The sequence below is a fragment of the Malaclemys terrapin genome, chromosome 1, assembly GCF_027887155.1.
Source record: "Malaclemys terrapin pileata isolate rMalTer1 chromosome 1, rMalTer1.hap1, whole genome shotgun sequence".
Lineage (NCBI taxonomy): Eukaryota > Metazoa > Chordata > Testudines > Emydidae > Malaclemys > Malaclemys terrapin.
This window is the reverse complement of record NC_071505.1, coordinates 135590917-135608146: the sequence shown is the minus strand read 5'-3', so window position 1 is coordinate 135608146 and position 17230 is coordinate 135590917. Positions and strand designations below refer to the sequence as shown.

At 53.1% G+C, this 17230-nt stretch overlaps 1 protein-coding gene across 1 annotated transcript in view; it reads right to left on the bottom strand.

Moving 5' to 3' along the window:
- Positions 1–17230, bottom strand: part of A2ML1 (alpha-2-macroglobulin like 1) — a 37997-nt gene that overhangs the window by 17017 nt on the left and 3750 nt on the right. The window contains exons 3-18 of the mRNA XM_054040196.1: positions 12881–13043; positions 11307–11359; positions 9182–9202; positions 8108–8267; positions 7747–7831; positions 7063–7186; positions 6567–6681; positions 5887–5996; positions 5402–5569; positions 3879–4109; positions 2859–2922; positions 2501–2646; positions 2076–2225; positions 1683–1868; positions 379–475; positions 26–170 (exon numbers count right to left, since the gene is read on the bottom strand). Of these exons, the coding sequence (XP_053896171.1) occupies positions 26–170; positions 379–475; positions 1683–1868; positions 2076–2225; positions 2501–2646; positions 2859–2922; positions 3879–4109; positions 5402–5569; positions 5887–5996; positions 6567–6681; positions 7063–7186; positions 7747–7831; positions 8108–8267; positions 9182–9202; positions 11307–11359; positions 12881–13043 (2018 nt within the window). The remainder of the gene's footprint in view (positions 1–25; positions 171–378; positions 476–1682; positions 1869–2075; positions 2226–2500; positions 2647–2858; positions 2923–3878; positions 4110–5401; positions 5570–5886; positions 5997–6566; positions 6682–7062; positions 7187–7746; positions 7832–8107; positions 8268–9181; positions 9203–11306; positions 11360–12880; positions 13044–17230) is intronic.

The window sequence follows — 17230 nt, the reverse complement described above, 5'->3', positions numbered from 1 at the left end:
CTCCCTGGGATTAAACATCACTTACTCAATGGGATACAGCTCCCAGATCCAGGTCTCGGGGAAAAACTCACGGATTTGGGACTCACTGGATTCCACCACTGATGGAGGCGGAGATTCCACCACAGGGACACGTCCTGAATCTTCCATAATAGCAGGTGGCATGGGTGCCTCTGGAAGTCAGTCAGACAATACCTGATATGTGGCTGCTTACTCACAGAAAAGACTGGCACTGGGACAATAGAGTCCAGTAGGGGGCAGGGGAGGAACTCAGATGGAGATTAACCCTTTATTCCCAGACAGTAATTACATGGATTAAGAGAGCAGAAAGGAAATGTAATAGACCAGGACAATCAAATAAAAAGGTAAGGAACTCCTTACCCATTAGAATATTTTTCTTGTAGTACCAGATGGGATAGGAACGACAATCCTGGGGTCTCTTTATTTTGCCATTTGATAAAATTTTCAGTCCCATCTCCTGTGTTAAACCACAGATGAAAGAAACAAAATATGAAAAAGGAAGTTTAAAGTTTGCTTAGTGTCTCTCTGCCTGTGTATCAGTATAACTATTTGACTGCATCACATGGTCCCCTCTGCTTTCTCTAATCCCCATCTCGCCTGCCTCCCTTGTCTCTCTCTGCACTGGTCTACAATAAACTAGGACACCTTGGCAGGCACACTGATTTCATGAGCTCCTTGGTCATCTCGCTTGCCCTTGCCTAGGTCAACAGCAGCAGAATTTCTATTAACCAGTTTGGCTGATCAAGACACAGTAGTGCCTTACTCTAGCACAGCCATTGTTTATTGTGGAACTCGTGAGGCAACAATCCTGTTCCACCCAGGTATAAATCTGGTGATTAAACAAGAGCTGCTGAAACTGAACTCTTGAAAAATCTCTGAGTTCAGTGAGAGTGAAAAATTCCAAAATCAGCAACAGCATTTCTTCTGCTTAAAAAAAAAAAAAAAAACAAAAACCAAACCAAAACAAAAACTACACACACTCATCGTTTTGCAACTGGATGACTCAAAACTCACCACATATCGATCCCACCTGCTTTTACTCAGAGACTTTTAGATTCAAACACAACCCTAAGTGTCACTCCACTAACTTCAACAGCAATACACCAGGGATTATTTGCCCCATACACCTAGGACATAATATGTCCCGCAGATCTTTATTACTGCTGATGATGCATGAGCAGGAAAGAACCAGCCTGACTCTGCTTTTATTTCTACATAGAGTAAAACTGTTTTGAAGTCACAGAGATGGAACAACAGGGTGAAGTTTTAATGCAGACAATATTCAGAGCAGACCTGCACTTCCTAGTTGGTTGGTTGATAGATCTATGAGCCCAGACTCTCAGAACGGAGGCCATGCATCTTCTCCTCACACTAAGGCCTTGTCTTCACTTACCGGAGGGTCCGGCGGCACGCAATCGATGTTCTGGGATCGATCCCGGAAGTGCTCGCAGTCGGCGCCGGTACTCCAGCTCGCCGAGAGGAGTACGCGGCATCGACGGGGGGAGCCTTCCTGCCGCGTCTGGACCCGCGGTAAGTTCGGACTAAGGTACTTCGAATTCAGCTACGTTATTAACGTAGCTGAATTTGCGTACCTTAGTCCGAAGTGGGGACTTAGTGGGGACCAGGCCTAAGGAGAGGCTGGTGAAGAGTATAAAGGCACCCACCTTTAGGAAGCTAAAGAAGTCAGCCCCTTGGTCAAACCAAGGTCTTGGTATGATGGAACGTTTGCTGCGGTCCACTGGCACAGGGTTGATGACAGGCATTGGAAATGGCCTTGATATATAGCAATCATCGTACTCATCAACTTGATAGGGGTAACCTCCATTTGAGAAATCGAGCATCCCATACACCTGCAGAACCACACATGGGCCAAGGAAACAAACAAAGGGCTGATAGCAAGGACAGAGACACAGACACCTGCCATTCATCCCTCACCCTAGCTCCTACCTCCAACCCCTTCCCCCACACAGATGCCCCCATTCACCCCAGAGCCCCAGCTTCCACCATTTCTCCATCATTCTGCCCCATCCCTCAGTCCATCACAGTGAGCCACTCACACTGCTGTTGGAGAGCTCCCTCTCTGGCCTCAGGAGCAGGACACTCTGGTCCACAGCTCGGATGGCACACAACGAGTTGGGAGCCGCCCTCAGCTGGAGATTCACAATTGCCCCTGGCAAGTCCTGCTGCTGTGAGAACTCCAGGTTGACCTGGACAGATGGATCCCAAGACGGGCAGAGCCAGAAACATGGGAGCAAAGAGGCAGGAAAAAGGAAGGGCAAGAAAAGGGATGAATTAGAGAAAAAAAAAATGATTCCTGTGTTCAAGGGGAAAGATAAGGGTTTAGTCGTGGCTCCCCCAGTGCCTCAGCTGCATTTTCTATTGGTGCACATGCCACGCACTGAAGTGTTTTCATCTCTGCGCTACCCACCTCCCCTCTTCCTGCACCTGTGCCAACCCCAGCCTCCTCAGGCCAGAGCCTCACCTGGTTCTTGAAGCACATGGAGACTGTGAACTGGACTTTGTCAGCAACAACTCCCCCATCAGGGAACATGGCATAAACCACCAAGGAGGGGTCGGGAGCAAAGTGGGAGGTGAAGGTGAGAGGGATGGAGAAAGAGCCCATTAGCCCTGGGAGGAGAGAGGAAGAGGGGAGATTCTGTCAGTAGCTTTAATAGATCCTGCCCATCTCAGCCCCTCCCTCAGCCCCCCATCCCCCTTTCAGTCCAGTCCATTCCATGCTGCCTCCCTCAGTGCCTCCTTCTGGGCTCTGAATTGTCACTAGAGCCCAGCATTGGAGGGGTTTTGCTCCCCCATTTTGGGAGAGGTAGCTGTGGACCTACCACCATTCTTCTTGATATCGACACGTTTCTGACCATCCTCAATGAGCTTCCGCTTCCCCACCACCTAGGGAAGGAGAAGGAGAGAGAGAGAGAGAGATCTTAGAAGGTGTTCAGGTCAGGTACCTTCTCCCATCTCCTCTCATGTCCCCCCAAATCCCAAACACCAAAGATCAAAGATTACCACCAACCATGGGACGGATGAAGTCACATGGGGGACACTAGCCCTGGGAGAGGGGAGGGTTTCAGAGAGGAGGGGAGGCAGGTTGTGGGAGGGTTTTGGCAGCAGGGAAGGGACTTGCATGTCCAGGGACCAGAGAGAAGAAGCCTGTTCTGTGGGGACTGCACATTTTGTAGGGAGAGGGAGACTGGGGATGGTTTCTAGCAGTGGGGAGGTGAGCGGCACTGAGCGTGCTGGTTCAGGAATGAACAGGAGGAAAAGGCAGATCATGGGGAAGTAAGTGTCCTAGGGGATTGGGAAAGGGGGTTCATATGGGAGGGCATGTCCAGATTCAGGAAAGGGAATCCAGCACTTCAAGAAGCATATTGGGTAGCAACTGCTTATCTGGGGAGATTGGGAGGGCTTCCAGAAGGAAGGAAGGAAGGAAGGAAGGTGGGTCCATCAGGAGCAGATGTTTGTAAGGGTCAGAGCAAGATTTGGTGGGGATCAGGCAAAAAGGAGTAAACCAGCAGGAAAGAACTGGGTTGGGGCACTTGCTGGGGAATTGCAAAGAAGGTAGAAGGGGGTTTGCTGTCCTGTCACAGGGAGAGGGAGGGATCACCAGCTAGGAGAGGCTGGGCTGTCTGGAGGAGCTGTGATAGGGCAGGGTGGAACAGGGGAAGAGGAGTTGAAGAAAAAGTATGCTCCTCTTCAGTGCTTCAAGGGTTAAGCCACAGCTGATGAGAGCTACAGCCATGGTGCTCTCAGCACCATGGCATCTCTTACCCCTATTCCTGAGACCCCCACTTGGCACCTCCCACAATATCTCTGTCCCCCAGCCCCTGGCCTACACTGGCACTCACATAGAAGGAGAAGAGGATTTCTCTAGCTTTGCCTCCCAGGTCCATTCGGTCAATGCTGTAATCCACCTGGACCACCTGCTTCTGGCCGCAGGGCAGCACTCCCCGCAGCCGCTGGATTTTGAGGTAGCTCTTGGTGGCGCTGTAGTATGGCTTCAGGTGGAGGAAAGCATTCAGGTAGTACTGACGGATCTTTGTAGGCTCATACACCAGATCCAGAAGCCTGAACCTTCCCTGGAAGAGAAATAAAGGTAATAATTATGACTGCATTTCTCCAGAGCACTGTAAATGTTCTGGCCATCATGTGTGTATATATACACTGCCCTCTGCTGGATGGAATCAGTACAGCTCAAGTGTGATTCAGAAGATGTTATACTGGTACATCTAAACAGATTTTCCTCCAATTTAAGCACTAGAGGCCAGTGCTTTAGAGCAGAAGGGCCTCTGTGGTGAGAAGGGCCTTCGTTCTGTTCTTGGGCATTCATGGATCTGTTACAATCCCACAGTGCTTTACAGCAAGTGGACTGGATTCCAAAAGACATGATTGTGTTAGACATGAAAATAGACCTTAAGCATCTAAAATGGCATGTATTATCATATAACAATTATATATTGTGTACTGTATCTATAAATTATATACATTTGTTATAAAGTGGCTTATAGCCTGAAGCCAATCATTAACTGCCTGAAATTAGGAAGAAACCTCCCCTATGGATAGTTAGTGCATAGCTGTCCGTTACTGGATTTCTTGCTTCCACTAAAGTATCTGATTTTAGCCACGATCACAAACAAGATACTGGAATAGATGGTGGATCACAGCACTGATCTGGTTTGGAAAGTCCCCTGTTCTCCATGAATCCACTTAGGTACTTAACAGATGTGTAAGATACGCCAATAAGAAAATTTAACAGGGAGCAGAATAGTTTATTGGATGTCTAAAAACATGGATGTCTATCAACAGACAACTGGATTCAACAGGAGCCATTTAGCCACACTGCTGGCATTTGTTTATCTGTAGATGTGGATAGAGGGCTAACAAGGCCAGTTTTCTGTGCACAGAGGTAGCTCTTATCTGATGAAAATTCAGCAGTATTTTTGATGATGATTAGAGCAGGTCCTTGGGCTGGATGTTAGATGACCAGACGGGAATCTTTGAAAAACTGGGCTTTTTTACACCTTAGAGTCAACTCACCCACTATTGAAATGGGAAGGAGGGAGCCATTCTGCGCCAGCAGAACTACACAACATGGCCACAGGAGGGGAAGGGAATAAAGTCTCCTCCATTTGAAACAGCAGATTTTAGGATGGCACAATGTACAGAGTTAAGGGACTCACACCTACCTCAGAGAAACTCTGTATTATATGGCAACAGCCCTAGTGATGAGAATTACCCTCAGATCAAGGGCCTGAGAGATACAGAGAAGAGACTTTCTAGGGCCTACCCAAAGGGGAATTGTGTGGAGCCTTGCCAGTGCTCAATGTCTTTGTCAGCTCCTGGATGCAGCACTGTACCTAATTTGACTCACCTCCAGAGAGACCTCACTTCTATTCCAGGTAGCTGTGTCCAAAATGAAAGTAGCTACCCCTGTGCTATCGGTGGTGAGATTTTGGTGGGACTGGGTATTCCCAGCATTAATAACCAAGAAAATGGGCTGCTTCTTCAGTATGGAGCCTTCTCGGTCCAGGGCTTTGATCTGCAGGGAGAGAATCATGCACACATTCAACCAGCAAAACCTACTCTTGAGGAGAGACTGACCGGAATAGGGACTCTCTAGGAGAGACACTCAGTGGGGCTGAGAAAGCTCAGAGCAGGCTGGCTCCTTCTAAAGAGAAGGGCAGGGCTGAGGAACAGACAGAGGTAACCTCTAGGGAAAAATTAAAAATGGGAATTTCTAGGAGACGATGCTACAGGATCCTATGTTTTTGTCACCTGCTAGAGGCACTATGTAAAGCACCGTACTTTGGCTGCCCTGGATGACCACTCAGAAGCTCCACCCCATATAGATTTTACCTTCCCGCTGTAGGGGTACCCCGGGTGGTAGTAACTGTCCGAATCCTCAAAGCTCATTGACCCAGCTTGCTCAGACATAAACACAACATGGGTAGCGTTTGCCTCCACGCCTATGGGAGAAAGACAAGATGCACAGTGAGCCAATGAACACACAGTGGTTTGCCATACTCTGCCACACCAGGTTACAACAGAAAAGTTTTGGGACCACCCCTCCCATCTAGCCATAAAGCAAGGGAGGAAGGCCATGACCCCCCTTCCCCCCAGACCTCTTTGCAATCCCCATGTTGATAACCTGTGAATGAGCACCATGGCTAAAGACTCCACTCTGATTGGTAGAACAGTCTCCTGCCTGCCAGTGACCAACCCATTTATTACAAAAGACAATTTCAGGGTCCATCAGTGGCCAGTGGACTAGTCCACCATCCCAATAGTGTATACTTAGTGGGAAATGGCCCAAGCTATAGAAGACAGTGGGGCAGGCTAAGCATGTGCCCACACGCACCACAAAAACATTAAGTGTTGGGGGGGTCATCAGTCCATTTCAGAGATCACTCTCGGTCAACATTTCCTTCTTCCACCCTCACCCCCTCCCCAAGAACTTTATTATAAAGGAAGAGAGAAGCAATAGACACCCTCTCTCGCGCACGCACACACACAGCTTTGCAGATGCTAGGGTTTACCTGTTCCAGCTTCCACCAAAGTGGCTACCAGGTTTATATTGTGGCTGTACCTAGGGCTGACTAGGCTGAAGAATGCCAAGTCCACGGAGGCTGAGAAACAACCGGTCTTATCAGTCTGGAAAACAGGCAATGAGAATTGATGACACTTGCTGACAACATACTCAAGGAACAAGAGGAAAGGAACAGCCACCCTGTGATTGTGTCAGAGCTCAGAAGTGAAGCAGTGGCAGGCTCTGTCAGAGTGTGGAGGGGAGACATGCAAATGATGCAGGGAGTAGAGGAGTGTTTGAGTCAGCAGGAGGCACTGCTGTTCCCGAGTCAGCAGAACTAAGCCAAATGCTCCAGTGTGGTGCGAGGGGTACTGTGCAGCTGGGTCCTTCCAGAAGTGCCCACTGCTCCTGGTTAGAATTTCTCCCTCTCTAGCTCATTCTTTTGCCCTGCTGTTCCTCTTTCCCTAGATGCTCCTACATCTCCATTAGGTCATTTCCCTCCTCACCTGTCCTGTGACATTCTGGCAGATGTCCGTGGGCTCTGACTCCGTCCTGTCTATGTACCAGGTATATGCTGTCTGACACAAAGAGACTTGGACTGTACCCTGGACGGGCTTTCTGTATGTGTACCTGGCAGAGAAGGGAAACAAGAAAAAAAAAGAAACTATCTGCCACTGGTGTCCTTAGTCCACTCCTGCCTTCTTCCTTTGCACTATGGTGTATGTGCCTGCTATTCCAGTGCTGGGCCCCCCCCACAGTTCTGCTGATATACTCCACTTTCTCACACTCACACCTTCCTATTGCACTTTAACTGGGGAGGACACTCCATGATTTAAATAACTAACTAAAAGAACAGGAGTACTTGTGGCACCTTAGAGACTAACACATTTGAGCATAAGCTTTCGTGCCACAAGTACTCCTGTTCTTTTCGCAGATACAGACTAACACGGCTGCTACTCTGATAACTAACTAAATGGTGTTTTGAGGAAGCTGCAGAATGGACAGACTTCCGCGTGGAAGAAGAGTGGAGAGCCACTGTAAATGCATTCACCTTTTCCCTGAAGATCCTTATTACAACGCAGACCCTCTCAGAGAGGCAAAGCTAATCCCTGCCACCCACTGAGCTAGATAAGCTGGTACATTTGCACGTTAACTGTGCGCTCCCATCACAAGAGCCCCATGAAACGTACTTGCCACAAACTTTCAGTGGAAAAGACGTATCCGATGTGAAGATCCGAGTGGGCTCAGCCACAACCACTTTGAATTTGGGCAGCACTGGAGAGGGAGAAATAAGATGCAAGAAGTTAAGGAAGGAACAGGTTGGCTGACTGTCACCCAGCTCAGGGAGCAGTGTGTGTCTGCGTGTTGTGGGGGTGCAGCACTCCCAGAGACAGTATTCCCCTGGAGAGAAGGGAGGGGGGTGTCCTCTCTAAGGCAAGCGTTCGCTTGCAGAGTCTGTGTCAGGGTTGGATAGGGAGGGGGCTTCCTCAGGCTGGGATTCCCCTGGGACTGTCAGAGAGTGGAGTGCTCCTGCTGCTCTCCCCTCCATACCGTACTCCTCCACGCTGAAGATGCTGTAGGCCTTCCCACTGTCCACGTTGATGGTGTACGTTCCCAGGGGCGGTTCGGCTGCCAGCTGGAAGGACAACTGCACAATGCCTTGTGCTGGTTTCACATTAAGCCACTGGCCAATCCGGTTATTCTCAGGATCCTGATGCCACGGACAGAAACAGAATTAAAATGCAGCCCATCCTCCCTGTTTTACTCCCCATGCAGCCCAGCCCTTGGGAAGACAGGGGCTGGGAGTGCTACAGAGGCTGGGTCCAGCACCTCTGAAGGTTGGTGGTGCGCTGCATGACCAGGCAGGAGACCAGGGCTCCAGGCCTGGTCTCTTGCTCTCCAGGGGCCAGTACAGGCTGTGAGCACTGCAGAGGCTGAACTCTGTGCCTTAGGGGTAGTGCCCTGCACTGCTAGGTGGGAGACCTGGCTCCCATTCCCTGACCTGGTCTCACTCTCCTGGAGCTGGCAGGGGCTAGAATTGCTGCTGACACTGGGCTCTGGGTGCCCTACAGTTCGCACTGTTCTTTACTGTGCGTGACCGGAGTTTGATTCCCTGTCCTGGTCTCTGGCTCTCCATGGGCTGGCAGGAACTGAGGAAGCTGTGGAGGCGGGGCTAGGCGACCCCAGCAGATCAGTGCTCTGCACTGCAGGGTGGGAGAGTGAGGCTGGATTGTCAGCCCCAGTCTGGGAATTCCCCCTGGGCAGCAGGAGCTGCTGGAGAAGCCAGGATCCCCCAGGCTCCATTTCCCTAGAGATTAGCAATCTCTGCTGCTGTGAGGGAGACCCTGTTTCTAGTCTCTGTCGGTGCTGGTGGGAAGATGGGAATAGTGAGGGGGTCCAGTCTGGCACCCCCTGCAGGTTACTACAGTGTGTGTACTGCTGCACAGGAGACCATAGTTCCAATGCACGCGTCTCACAGCCGAGAGCTGCAGGAACAGGGCCAGCTACCCTCCAGGCGTGGGTGCAGGAGACCTGAGTGAGTCACAGTCTTGATCTCTCATTTGTGTGTGAAGGGAAACGAATGGAGAACAGAGGCATCTCAGTATGCATATGGGGGCCACTGACCTTCAGCTCCACCAGCAGGTACTGAAAGAGAAAACCAGACAGACAGAATTCCCATTAGCGATTGCTGCACTATTGCGGGGAACAGAACTGCTGCACGGGCTGGGATCTCCTCCACCCTCAGAGCTGAGGCCAAATCTGTCCCTACTCTTAACTCCATCAGATTGTGCTCAGGGCCTGGGCATTCACAGCAGGAGCATCTGAGTTCTAGCCCTGCTGTTGCCATGAAGTTCTGAGTGACCACAGTGTGCAATATATGGCACATGTTTTGTTACAATAACAGGACCCTCCAAGCATAGGCACCAACTACGTGCGTGCTCCGGGGCTGGAGCACCCATGGGGGGGGGGGGGGGGGGGGGAAACAGTAGGTGCTTAGCACCCACCGGCAGCCCCTCCGATCAGCTCCATCCCAACAATCAGCGCCTCCCCCTCCCCCCCAGCACCTCCCAGGTGCCAGTGATCAGCTGTTCAGCGCCATGCACAAGACGCTGGGGGGGGAGGGAAGGAGCAAGGGCGGGGCATGCTCGGAGGAAGGGTGGAACAGAGCGGGGGTGGAAAGAAGCCTGGAGCAGTGTGGGGTGCTGGCACATTAGAAAGTCAGTGCCTGTGCCTCCCAGCAATGTGAGCTCAGATCAACCTCTCTTGTTCCTTACAAGGCTTGAAAGTATGCAGCTAGTGATCCCCACCCCCTTTTCAAACTTCCAAAGTTGCTTCAACACCTCCCACAGCCCCCAGGGGAGGTTGCAGGAGGAAGAGTCCCATTTGGCAGCATTGGAGGAGCCTTGTGCGCTTTCCTCAGCTTGGCTGGCTGCTTTTCCCTGTTTTAGTTTTATGCTAATAGCTCTTAAACAATTTCCTAGGCAGCTTCAGGGAAGGTGGCTGTGTCACAGCTCAGAGCAGCTTCCCCTGTTCCCTCTCTATGGTCCAGCAAGAGCACCCCACTCTAGGCTTCTGGCTCCCCGGCTGTCACTGCTCTTGGGGAGAGACACACACACACTTCTTTTTCTCTTGCTCCTGAGCAGGTTGTTTCCAGGCTGAACAGTTCCCTGCCTACACGGTGATATCCCCAGCAAAGAGACTGCCTAATCAGGCCTGTTTTACCTTCTCTTTAGAGTGTAATTACCACAGTTAATCTACTACACAGCTTCTTCTAAGCAAGCACATTTTATACTGAAAGTATTACAGAGAAAACAAAAGAACCTACCTGCATGTTAATAAACTAAGCAGAGTTCACCCCCAACTCCTGCCAGAGCCCTTGTTGGAGACCAGTCCTTCAAAACCCCACTCCGGGGTTTCCCTGTAGCTTCAAGTTCCTAACACCCTTTGCTCAGCACAAGAACCCAGCCTTACGGGGGTCATGATAGGCCAAAGTCCTTCCAACCCTTCCCTAAGGATAGGGGGGCCCCCCTTGGACAGGAGATCCTGTCCGTGTGCTGGAGCAGAAAGAAGGCCCTGAGTCAAATAGCCTGAGTTTAAACTATCCCCAATCCTTTCATTGTCTGCTGGTCTCTGCATAATCCATCTTGAGCTAGCACATGTGAGCCTCTGTAAGTGGTGGCGCTTCTCTGGAGGGGTGACAGCCTGAATGAATTTGCCTAAGCACCCCCCACTGTTCCCAGCTCCTGGAGGGGCTGTATTTACCCTTCCCATGGAAATACATACAATCCAGGGCTCACAGGGATACATAAACCAGTCATTTAATACATTAGACCCCCCCATATATTAAACTTAAATTCAGTAAGGTTTAACCTAATTCCATAAGGTTTATCCAGGATATTACAGGACACCACCATATTTGTTACAGTTCGATTTCCTGAAGCAGCTCCCCATACCTCAGGGGAATGAGGTGGCCAGGTGCAGTAGGCAGCTAAGTGCTGGCAGGTCTCAGAAGCCACCTGATTCTGGTTTGGATCTGGGCCAAGGCTGGGTTACAACAGGAAGGGAGTTTAACCAAAGGGGAAATCCCAGATTCCTTCTGAAAATTCAAACTCTTGCAGCTGTTAGGAGATCCCAGATTGGTACTCCTGAGGCATAAAGCCCTCTGCCCCCAGGGCACAAGCAAAGATAGAAGGTAGCGTGTGGGGAGAGCCTATCTCCCTCTCTCCTCTTCCTCTACCACATTTCTCACCTTGTCATTCAGTGGGATGAAATTGCTGTTCAAAGTGACAATTCGAAACCTCACTGCAATGGGGAAAAAAATAAATAAATAAAATGCCTTTAGACTAATCTTCACGTGAGGATCCAAGCCTGTCTCCCCAATCCCAGCTGTATACACAGGTTCAAGGCATCATTTCAACATGTTCCCTGAAGCCTCATAGTTTCTGAGGCATTAAGTATTTGAGGGCTTGACAGGCTTTGAAGACAGGGATGGGGGGGGGGGGGGGGAAATATGTAGCTAAGATAAAAAGAACTCAGCAGGTATTTTGGGGAAGTGTGGTGTGGAGGTGGCTCTAGTGCACTGGTTCTCAACCAGGGTCTACAACCAGGTTTCAGGGGGTCCACCAAAGGACCAAGCTTCAGCCTTGGGTGTCAGGGCTCGGGGTCAAGCTTCAACCTCATGTGATGGGGCTCCAGGATGGAGTGCCACCTCCCTGACTCACCTCAGCGGGCCACTGAGCTGGTCTGGATTGGGGGAGGAGAGGCGCAACCCAAAATTGCAGCATCACTGCAGAAGAAAGATCTCCCAGAAGGAGTTGCCTCACAGCCACTGACTCCATGAGCAGGTAGCAGCTAGACAAGGAGACACCACTCCTCTGCCCTGCTACATCAGCACTGCAGGGAGCACAGCCAATGAAAGGCAGAAATCAGGGAGGGTGGCGGGGGGGATCCTGTGTGCTCCCCCACAATCACCTCTGGTTGGGGGTCTGCAGGTTTGTCTATTTAAGTTTAGGGGTTCCTGGGTTTAAAAAAAAAAGTTGAAGTGGAAACGTCAGACTGGCAGTTCTCATGTTTCCTCTTCAGCTTTTCACAGGGTTCTGAAGAGATGAAGCTGAAAGGCAACAAGTGTTTTCTGTGTGAAATGGGATGAGTTTATTTTGGCTGTGTGGGAGGAGCCTGAGAGACCTTTTAAGAAAACTAATCTGTTTGTCAGGGGTTGTGAAAGGGGAGAGAGAGAGAAAAACCACCTCCCCCTAAACAGGCCGCAGCTCTGCGGATAGCTGCGCAGCTTCTCAGGGAGTTCACTGGAAAGGAAGAATTCTAGACTAGTTGCACACACCAGCAGATACATTGGCATTGGCTTACTCACCCCAACATCTGTGAAGGAACATCTCCAGACACGTGTACACTTGCAAACTAACATGCGCACACTGGTGCAGAAACACACATAGCCCTTCAGCTACCATGCACTCGTAACACTTGCAGACCTCTGCACACCTCTAGGCATGAATAGATCTGCAGACGTGTACTCACTTGAGGGTAAACACTGCTTATGTACCAGCTTGTAGACAAATACCTCACCATATGCACCTGAAGTGTACATCTGCAAACACACATGCACCAAAAACCACTTGCCCATGCCCACGCACCTGCAAACACGAGTGCATACAAACAGTCTCATCTGCAAGTTATGCTCATTTTCACTAACAAAGAAAAAACGCTCACAGCTGCACCTCTCTAGGAACATATACACACACCCAATGGCACATCTGCATGCACACAAACACAGAGAAAGGAAATCCCTCAGGGCAGATCCCTTCTTACCCAACTGTCCTGGCATATAGATGGGCTTGTCAGTCTGCACAAAAGTGCTGTTGCTGGCCCTCTGAATCAGGACTTGTTTCTTCTCAGCTATCTTGCTCTTGCCCCCACCTCCAGACAGCTGAATGGTAGCGACTTCCTCAGTGCCCCCTGAAGGAGGTGGGACCTGGGGTACACAGGAAACAACATTAGGAGAATTAGGCACAATCCTTGGTGGAGGAAATTAATGATCACATTGCCCACTAATGAGTAATCCACAGAGGAGATAAGGAACCTACTTCTGCGGCCAGCTGAGTGATTTCTCCTTTAGCTGAAGAGGTCTGTGTTCTTGGAGCTCCTTCAGCTCCAAGAACACACATGAGAGTGTAACTTATATGGTAGTTGTAGCTCCTAGGTGCTGCATATAGATTTGTTACATAGGGTTACCTAGGGTTACCATACGTCCGGATTTTCCCGGACATGTCCGGCTTTTGGGGGCTCAAATCCCCGTCCGGGGGGAAATCCCCAAAAGCCGGGCATGTCCGGGAAAATCGGGAGGCTCGGCCGGGGCCTCTTTGTGCGGGGCCGGGGGCATGGTGCCGGGCCGGGCCCGCGGGGCCGGGAGCCGGCCCGTGGGGCTGGGAGCTGGGAGCCAGCCCGCGGGGCTGGGAGCCGGGCCGGGGTCGGGGAGCCGGGCCCGCGGGGCTGGGAGCCGGGCCGGGGTCGGCCCGCGGGGCAGGGAGCCGGGCCGGGGTCGGGGAGCCGGGAGCCGGCCCGCGGCGCTGGAAGCCGGGAGCCGGCCCGCGGTCGGGGAGCCGGCCCGCAGGGCTGGGAGCTGGGCCGGGGAGCTGGGAGCCGGGCCGGGGAGCTGGGAGCCGGGAGCCGGCCCGCGGGGCTGGGAGCCGGGCCAGGCCCGCGGGGCTGGGAGCCGGGAGCCGCCGGCCCGCGGGGCTGGGAGCCGGGAGCCGCCGGCCCGCGGGGCTGGGAGCCGGGAGCCGGCCCGCGGGGCTGGGAGCCGGGAGCCGGCCCGCGGGGCGGGGAGCCGGGAGCCGGCCCGCGGGGCGGGGAGCCGGCCCGCGGGGCTGGGAGCCGGCCCGGGGTCGGGGAGCCAGGAGCCGGGCCAGGGTCGGGGAGCCAGGAGCCGCGGGGCTGGGAGCCGGGCCGGGGTCGGGGAGCTGGGAGCCGGCCCGCGGCGCTGGGAGCCGGGCCGGGGTCGGGGAGCTGGGAGCCAGGAGCCGGCCCGGGGGGCTGGGAGCCGGGGGTGGTCGGCCAGGGCCCGAGCCGACCCAGGCTGGAGCCGCCGGGGGCCAGCCTGGGCCGCGCCTCCTCCCCCCCACACTCCCCCTTACCTGCTTCAGGCTTCAAGCAGGGGAGGGGGCGGAGACTTTGGGAGGGGGCGGAGTTGGGGCGTGGGCGGGGTTGGGGGCGGGGCCGGGGCCCCCGGGAGTGTCCTCCATTAGGAGGCACAAAATATGGTAACCCTAGGTTACCATACGTCTGGTTTTTCCCGGACATGTCCGGCTTTTCGACAATCAAACCCCCGTCCGGGGGGAATTGCCAAAAAGCCGAACATGTCCGGGAAAATGCCAGCCGGGCACTTCCCCTCCCGCGGCGGCTCTGCTCCTCCCCTGACTCTTCAGCTCTGTTTAAGAGCCGAGCTGCCTAAGCGCTATGGGCTTCGGGCAGCCCCCTTGCCTCCGGACCCCAGCCGCCGGCCGGGCACTTCCTCTCCCGGGCTCTGGAGGCAAGGGGGCTGCCCGAAGCCCAAGCACTACCGGCTTCACGGTTTGCCGGGCAGCCTCCAGACCCTGCGCCCCCGGCTGGGCGCTTCCCCTCCAGGGCTCCAGCTGCGCTCGGGAAGCGCCGGCCGGGGGCGCAGGGTCTGGGGGCTGCCCGGCAAACCGTGAAGCAGGTAGCGCTCAGGCAGCCCTTTTCATGTGGCTGGGAGTGGGAGGGAGGAGGGGCGGAGTTAGGGCGTGGCTGGGGTGGGAAATGGGCAGGGCCAGGGTCCCATGGAGGGTCCTCTTTTTTTATTTGTTAAATATGGTAACCCTATGTTACATACTGTGGAAGTGTCAAGAAGCTGGTGAAAGTGGGCTCCAGCTATCTCCCTCAGGTTATTGCTGGGTGAAGAGTATTTATCAAATTAAAGATGTGCTGAGTTAGGGCTTCACTAGAGCCATTAGCTGCACAGATTTCGCCTTTGTCATTGTTCAATGGACAGAACAAGACAATAGTTACCAGCCTGTGGCTCCTTCACCAAGCATCAAAATGAACACACACCTAGGGTTACCATACGTCCTGATTTCCCCGGACATGTCCGGCTTTTTGGTGCTCAAATCCCCGTCTGGGGGGAATTTCCAAAAAGCCAGACATGTCCGGGGAAATAGGGAGACATAAGCCAGGGTCTGCCCAGCCCCAGCATGATCTGCCGGGTCCGCAGTGCAGCCCAGCTGCCCCGGCTACATTGTAGCGAGCTCGGGTGGGGAGGGAGGGGCGCTCAGGCTTCCCTTGCGGGCAGGGACCCCCTGGCCACTGGGGGACCTGTTCTGTGACCCCGGCGCCACAGAGCTGTTTCCGGCAGGGACAACAGGCCGGGGAACGTGCTCGGCGGCGGCAGGAAGGAGGCTGCGGCTGGGGCTGCAGGGACCCATGCCGCCCCAGTCACCGATGAGCGTCTGAAGCCCCCACCAGGCAGAGGCTGCCGGGTGAGCGGGGGGACAGGGCAGGCAGGGGGCGCAGAGATTGCAGGGCGAGGAGGAGCAGGGCAGGTAGGGGCATAGAGGCTGCAGGGGCAGGAAAGGCAGGGGGCGCAGAGGCTGCAGGGGCATAGAGGCTGCAGGGCGAGTGGGGAGCACGGAAGCACTTAGCAACCCCCAACCAAGATCAGAGCGGGAGGGAGGAGGGGGAATGCAGGGTGCTCAGAGGGGGGGGCAGAGTTGGGGCAGGGACTTTGGGGAAGGGGCGGGGGCAGGGCCAGGGCCCCCGTGGAGTGTCCTCTTTTTTCAGTGTTGAAATACGGTAACCCTACACACACCTAGAGCAGTATCAACTACTAGGGCATGTGCTGGGAGCTGCCAGGCATGAGGTGAGAAGAGGAGGAACACACAAAGGGAATCTGTGAGCACTAATAATCAACACAATACCTACTTTATTAAATGCCCCAGACAGCCCAGCTCCACCCTGCCAGTGACATCAACATCATGTGCTGCCGTCCTCCCAGAGACCATTACACTTCAGTTACTCTGCATTAAGGGGGGGGGGGGGGAATAGGGTGACCAGATATCCTGATTTTTGGGTCTTTCTTATATAGGCTCCTATTACCCACCCACCCCACCCCCCCGTCCTGATTTTTCACACTTTGTCTCGTCACCCTAGGGGATAAGAGACCAAGAGTAACAGCTTGCTCTTCAGTGATTGGCAAAGCACAGAGCAGTCTTTGCACTGCTGCAAACCAGTACCATTGCTCTCTCTCCTTGTATTCATTGGGCGGGAGGGGGAGAGGGGTAACTAGAGCTGACTCAGTGGGCACATGACCATGAGCCCATTGCTCAGCTTTCTTATCTAACATTTACCACCACCACTCAGAGAGTTTGTTTATAATAAAACCCTTTCCCTGGGGGCCTTATTATTACTGGACTTGCTCATTAACCACACCTGTTAGTGAATGTGGGCGCACACCCTGTCAGTGCACTGCTCTGTACAACTAGCGAGGATCCTGCTTGCAGGCTTCTAGAACTGAATTTTGGGGCTGTCTTTGGGCAACAATGAGAACACACACACACACACACACACACGAAAATAAAATGGTTTCATTCAACTTCCTCATTGCCCCCCATACATGAAGTGGGTGTATATCAAGTGGGGTCCACTGGGATCAGTCCTGGGTCCGTATCTCTTCAATATCTTCATCAATGATTTAGATAATGACAAAGAGTAAACTTATAGAGTTTGCGGACGATACAAAGCTGGGAGGGGTTGCAAATGCTTTGGAGGATAGGATTAAAATTCAAAATGATCTGGATACATTGGAGAAACGGTCTGAAGTACTCCACTTAAGAAGGAACAATCAGTTGCACAAATACAAAATGGGAACTGACTACCTAGGAAGGAGTACTCCAGAAAGGGATCTGGGGGCCACACTGAATCACAAGCTAAATATGAGTCAACAGCAGGGCCGGCTTTAGGCCGATTCAGCTGAATTGGGCCCCGCGCCAAGAGGGCCCAGCGCCACAGCTCTCCACCCCGCCCCCAGCTCACTTCCCCCTCCTCCCCTCCCCTGAACACTCCGCCCCCTGCTCCTCCCCCACCCCTGCTTCCCACGAATCAGAGGTTCGCGGGAAGTCTGAAAAGAAGCAGGGGCGGGCAGGCAGC